The sequence below is a fragment of the Lagenorhynchus albirostris genome, chromosome 19 (assembly GCF_949774975.1).
Source record: "Lagenorhynchus albirostris chromosome 19, mLagAlb1.1, whole genome shotgun sequence".
Lineage (NCBI taxonomy): Eukaryota > Metazoa > Chordata > Mammalia > Artiodactyla > Delphinidae > Lagenorhynchus > Lagenorhynchus albirostris.
This window is the reverse complement of record NC_083113.1, coordinates 11,772,631-11,779,051: the sequence shown is the minus strand read 5'-3', so window position 1 is coordinate 11,779,051 and position 6,421 is coordinate 11,772,631. Positions and strand designations below refer to the sequence as shown.

The following is a 6,421-nucleotide window of genomic DNA, read 5'->3' as shown; positions in this document are numbered from 1 at the left end:
TATTGTAATTTTGACATTTATTAAGAAAGTATTTGTCATTAGTAACCATTTCTGTCACTTTCCAAATATTACAGTAAAACTCTGTCCTAACACACAGGGCAGGAGTAAAAATTCAATTATGTGAAATGCAGTGTTCCATTTTTGTAAAGTTAACCAGAAACATTGTTTTAACAGTTTGTACTGTCCTTTAAAGTGCACACAGGTGTACATCTCACAGCTAAACTTGAATGGATAGTATACTGTAGAGAAAGAGACCAAATGGTAAGAAATTCAGTTCATCCCTGCTTACACAAGGGACAAAGGGAGAGAACCATTCCCAAAAGGGTTACAACCAAATTCATGTAGTTTCAGATTGTGATACTGCTGATACATTTCAAATAATATTTACTTGAAGTGCTTACATTACTTGCAGTATTCCTCCTCCAAACACATTTTTAAATGACTTTTTGGAGAAAATAAGCTTAATAAAAATTCCAAACATGATACCTTTACACACTTTTAGTCATTTAGCAAAAAGTACTGAGCACCTAATATTGAGTTATGCAGTGTCGTGGCTTTGGAGACTTCACAATGCATGAAGCCCCTTCTCTCATTAACTTTATATTCCAGTGGACGTGGATTTAGGCATGCTCATCACTGTGCTTCTGTTAAAATCCTGACTATACTCGTATCTTGTTTAAGCCCTAGTGCAACAACTGCTTAAAGTAACGTGCAATAACATGTTAACGTTCTCACAAAATCCCGTATGGAACCCCTCTCGTTAGATGTCTCTGCTGTGTGGTCTCCTGACTATTGTGAATGTTGATGTTGGGCAGAAACATTACCTTTCCATGAAAGAAATTCTTTTTCTACTTTAAGAACTGGAGTGAACGGAAAATTTCAGCTCTCGTTTGAGGACTTCAGAACGCAATAGAATACCATTTTACAGAATTTCACTTTTGTATGGATTCTCTGAAGAAAGATAATCCTTACCATACTCTTCACTTTTATAGAATGTATCACCACTATGGACTCTTTGATGAATTAGAAGACCTGAGCTCCAACGGAAACCCTTACCACACGCATCACATCTGTATGGTTTCTCTCCCGTGTGGACTCTCTGATGAGCCTGGAGGTTTGATCTCTGACTGAAGCCCTTACCACACACCTCACATTTGTATGGCTTTTCCCCAGTGTGGACTCTGTGATGGGCTTGAAGACTTGAAAACCCACTGAAACCCTTACCGCACTGTTCACATTTATAGGGCCTCCCTTCTGTGTGGACCCTCTGATGCGCTTGAAGGCGTGAACTTTCACTGAAACCCTTTGTGCACACCTCACATTTGTACGGTTTCCCTCCTGTGTGGACCCTCTGATGTGCTTCAAGGCGTGAGCTCTGACTAAAGCCCTTCCCACACATCTCACATTTGTATGGCTTCACTCTGGTGTGGACTCTCTGATGACCTTGAAGATATGCTCTCTGACTGAAGCCCTTCCCACATACCTCACATATATATGGTCTCTCGCCAGTGTGGACACTCTGATGGCTTTGAAGGTACGATCTCTGACTGAAGCTCTTACCACACTCATCACATTGGTATGGCTTCTCTCCTGTGTGGACTCTCTGATGGGCCAGAAGAGTTGAGGCCTTACTGAAGCCCTTATCACATTCTCCACACTTATAGGGTTTCTCTCCTGTGTGAACCCTCTGATGAATTTGAAGATTAAAGCTCCAACTGAATCCCTTCCCGCACTCCTCACACTTGAATGGCTTTTCTCCAGTGTGAACTCTCTGATGGCCTTGAAGGTGTGAACTCCGACTGAACCCCTTCCCACACTCCTCACACTTGTATGGTTTCTCTCCAGTGTGAACTCTCTGATGGCCTTGAAGGTATGAACTCCGACTGAATCCCTTCCCACACTCCTCACACTTGTATGGTTTCTCTCCAGTGTGGACTCTCTGATGGGCTTGAAGGTACGAACTCCGACTGAATCCCTTATCACACTCCTCACATTTAAAAGGTTTCTCTCCCGTGTGGACCCTCTGATGAACATTAAGAATTGATCTGTGACTGAAGACTTTACCACATGCGTTGCATTTGTATGGCTTCTCTCCAGTGTGGACTCTCTGATGATCTTTAGGTTTTGAATTCCAGTTGAAGCCGTTCCCACACTCCTTGTAAGGTTTCTCTCCAATGTGAATTTTCTGATGGCCTTGAAGGTATGAATTGTGGCTGAAGCTGTTACCACATGTATAGTGTTTATATGGTTGTTCCCTAGTGTGGACTATCTGAAGGTCTTGAAAATGTGAGGCCAGACTGAAGCCATTACCACACACCTCAGAATTATACGGAATCTCTTCCATGTGAACTCTGTGCTGAATGTTACAATCTGAGTTACAAGTGAAACCCTTCTCACACTCCACATCTGTGTATAGTTTCTCTTCAGTTTGGATTTTCTGATGGGTTCGAAGGCAAGAATTCTGGTTAAAGGCATTCCCATTCTCCTCAAATTCATAGGGTTCCTCCTGCTCAGTATGGACCCTAAAACTACTACTAAGGTCTAAGCTATGACTGAAGCCCTTCTCATAAATGTTGCATCTGTTGGACACCTCTCCTGTGTGAGTGAGTTCATATGTGTTATGAGAGGAACACTGATTGACATTCTCACCATATTCATATTTAAATGCCACCTCCTCTGCTTGTACTTTCTGATGGCATTGCAGATGTGAACTCTCAGAAACACAGTTATCTCCTCTACAAACACTTTGATGAGTATGAAGAACTGAACTGTAACTACAGTCCTTTCCACATGGACTATAGGTACAGGGCTTGCCTTCTAAGTGTAACTGCTGAAGAACTTCAGAACTGGAGTCATTGTTGAAGGCTTTTCTGTACTCATTACCAGGGTAGGGCTTTTGCCCTGTCTGAATTAAGTCTTGATTAAGCAATGAAACCTTCATGACACCTTCTCCACAGTCATGGCAGCTATAGATTTTTTCTGTTCTGTGTGCACCCAGATTATCATTGTGATGTGAGATCCAACTGATACTTTCAGACATACAGAAATCATTTTTCATGGAAATTTTCTGACATCTACACTGATAATTACGTGACTCTGTAAGATACATTTTCCTCCAGGAATGCTGGGCTCTCCAAGGGGGAAATTCTTGACTTTTTATGTAATGGGAACCATCTCCTATATGAGTCAATACGTAGTTCTCATCTTCAGAAATCTGAATCGGTATTCCTGGCCAAACTTGGCAGGGGGAATCGCCTTGTTTTTGCAGCTGAGAAATATTCTCTTGAAAAATTTTCATCGAATCTTGACACCCAGTTAACCTGCCTGCACCTTGTTGCCAGGTCTGCCAGGTGGAAAGCTCTTTGGGGGAAAGGCAGCTTAATCCCACTTCTTGAATACTTTCCATATTATGTTGACTCTTGGTTCCTATAAGAATAAAGAGATTTTAGACGTGTACACAGTGAATGCTTTTATTCAGAGATTTCAAGATTTTGCACTTAGATGATGATATGCAACTTCAATAAACTGGAGGAAAATTCATGTTACTACCTCTGATGATACTTAGAAAATGGTTCATCTTTGGCTACACCAGGAATATAAGTAGGATCCACAGAATTCAGGCTATCTGCGTGCCTCAAAATCAGGGCTTTGCAACACAACCTGGACATCGAAGATGGTGGCCTTGTTCAAAATGCCTAGTTAAACCATACACATATTATCATGGGCTGCCTGGAGATTTCAAGAAAACAGAAGGGGATAGTCTCAAATCGGAAAGAGTATAGTTTCAAGTGGATAAATGCTTTTTGCCCTGATAGTAATGGGCATGGTAACATTTTTGTTTGTTTTTAAGAAGACTGCATGTTAAATGCTGTGCAGATGAAGGTAAAAGTAGATCTTTATGCTTGAGGCATCAAACTGCCTATCTCTAATTCGCTCTTTATCTTCATGAGACTAATAAGCTCTTCTAAGTCACTGTAAGCCATTATCAGCTTTAACTCCTTTCAAAAGATATTTTGCAATTATCAAGGGCTATGGTGCAGGTCAGGATGTAAAACATGGGTGACAGAATTCAACTCCAAAGACATCAGAAAAAAATGGAGGCTGAGGGAAGCATAGGCAAGTTTTATGGCACCAGTAGGTGTCCTTTGTTATCAAACAGAACTCAGCGAACATTGACTTTGGCTTGCACCATTTTGCTGGAAAATTACTTTAATGTTTAGGGAATTTGAGGCTCCAGAAGAGTTGAAGATGGGTATGTTTGGGTGGAAATGGCTTGTCCCTTAGTTATGAAAGCTCAGATTATCAGCAGGCAGCAGATCTTCATATCCTGGTGAGAGAAGTATACTCCCTGAGGACCGGTGGTCCAACGGGGTTGAAGTAATAACGTGCACTCTCCTAACACTTGGCAGTACGTTAGTTCTCTTTCAGCATCCGGGGGGGGGGGGTGGGAAGCAGTAAAAGAGGATTCTTTTCATAACATGAACATTATCCTCAAACATAATAATTCTTTGTGTTTTTCTGTCTCTCTACACTGGGGTGGATTACCCACAAGGACAAGCACTTCGCTGTGTACACAGCATTACCCTCACTGCCTGTAACACTCCTAGCGAATAGCAGTTGCTCAATAAGCACATAATGAATAGATCACAGCTTGAGTCACTCTCACTCACAGAACTGAAAGTGCATATATGTGTTGAGTTATTTTTCACGGGAAAGGAATTGGTGATGGCAGTTTTACTGCAATGTTGAAAGGCTGTATGAGAGGTAGGGCTACACTCAGATATCACCTGTTGATGAGAAAAGCAAAGGTCACAAGAATCTTGTGGATTGTGTCTTTTTAATTTTGAAAATAAATGGTGTAGTTTTTCTTGTATAAAATCTTACCTGTAGCCCCACCCTATGCCCAATTTATAAAAAAAATAAAAATAAAAGGCCACACTGATGATTGCGTGGCAGCAGGATCTGGGGCAGTTCACCGACTGCAGGGTAACACTTTACGGCATGTCTATGAGTACTCATCTCAGTAGTACTTTAAAAAATAAAACGCCAACCAACTATACTCCAATAAAAAATTAATTTAAAAAATGCCTAGTGATGTCTTTGGTTTCTCAAAAGCAAAGCTTTCAATTACTATATTAATATTTTATAGAATAATGAAATGAAGGGACACAGTATACGAGGCATGTCAAATAAAGTAAATAGCTTTACTTTCCTTTTGGCAAATGTGTCTTTCAAGGAATTGGTCTATTTCATCTAGGCTGTCAAATTTGTGGGCATAGAGTTTGTTCATAGTATTCCTTTTTTATTCTTTTAATGCCCACAGGTTCTGCAGTCATGTTCCCTCTTTCATTTCTGATATTAGTAATTTGCATTTCTGTGATATTAGTAATTTGTGTCTCTTTTTCTTAATTACCCTAGCTAAGAAGCTTATCCATTTTAGGCATCTTTTCAAAGAACCAGCTTTTGGTTTCATTGATTTTCTCTACTGATGTCTTATTTCCAATTCTTATTCTTGTCTTCTACTTACTTTTCTTCTGCTTACAGTTTGCTTTTCTTTTTCTAGTTTCCTAAGGTGGAAGCTTAGATGATTGATTTTAGACCTTTCTTCTTTTCTAACACATATATTCAATGCTATAAATTTTCCTCTAAGCAGTGCTTTTGCTGCAGCCCACAAATTTTGGTAGGTTGTGTTTTCATTTTCATGTAGTTCAAAATACCTTAAAATTTCTCTTGAGATTTCTTCTTTGACCCATGTGTTATTTGGAAGTGTATTGTTTAATCTCCATTTGAGGTTTTCCAGTTATTTGATTTATTGACTTCTAGTTTAATTCCATTGCAGTCTGAGAGCAGGCATTGCATAATTTCTATTCTTTTAAATTTGTTAAGGTGTGTTTTTCGATTCAGAATATGGTCTATCTTGGTGAATGTTCCATGTGAGCTTGAGAAGAAGAGTTCTTTCTAATCAAGTACATTAACAATGGCTACAACATCCAACTCTATGCCACAAAGCTATCACTTTAGAAGCCATTTTAACTCAGTCTACAGGGAAAAATATACTCCGTACCTTGTTTTATTGTGCTTTGCTTTATTGTGCTTCACAGGTAGAGTTTCTTACAAATTGAAGGCAACCCTATGTTGAGCAAGCCTACTGGCACTATTTTTTCCAACAGAATTTGCGCATTTCATGTCTCTGTGTTACATTTTGGCAATTCTCACAATATTTCAAACTTTTTCATTATTATATTTGTCATGGTTATCTGTGATCTTTGATGTTACTACTATGACTCACTGAAGGCTCAGATGATGGTTAGCATTTTTTAGCAATAAAGAATTTTTTAGTTAAGGTATGTGAATTGTTTTTTTAGCATAATGCTATTGCACACTTAGTAAACTACAGTATAGTATAAACATGACTTTTATA

The 6,421-nt window shown here is 39.3% G+C and overlaps 1 protein-coding gene across 3 annotated transcripts in view; it reads right to left on the bottom strand.

The window, feature by feature from the left end:
* Nucleotides 1–6,421, bottom strand: part of LOC132509858 (zinc finger protein 112-like) — a 30,875-nt gene continuing 24,454 nt past the window's right edge. For 2 of the 3 annotated variants that reach the window (XM_060131372.1, XM_060131373.1), the window contains exon 6: nucleotides 1–3,426. In XM_060131372.1, coding sequence (XP_059987355.1) covers nucleotides 923–3,426 — 2,504 coding nt within the window. In that variant the 3' untranslated portion in view covers nucleotides 1–922. Of the gene's footprint in view, nucleotides 3,427–6,064; nucleotides 6,178–6,421 lie in introns of those variants that run through there. The other variant, XM_060131374.1, reaches the window with a different exon arrangement.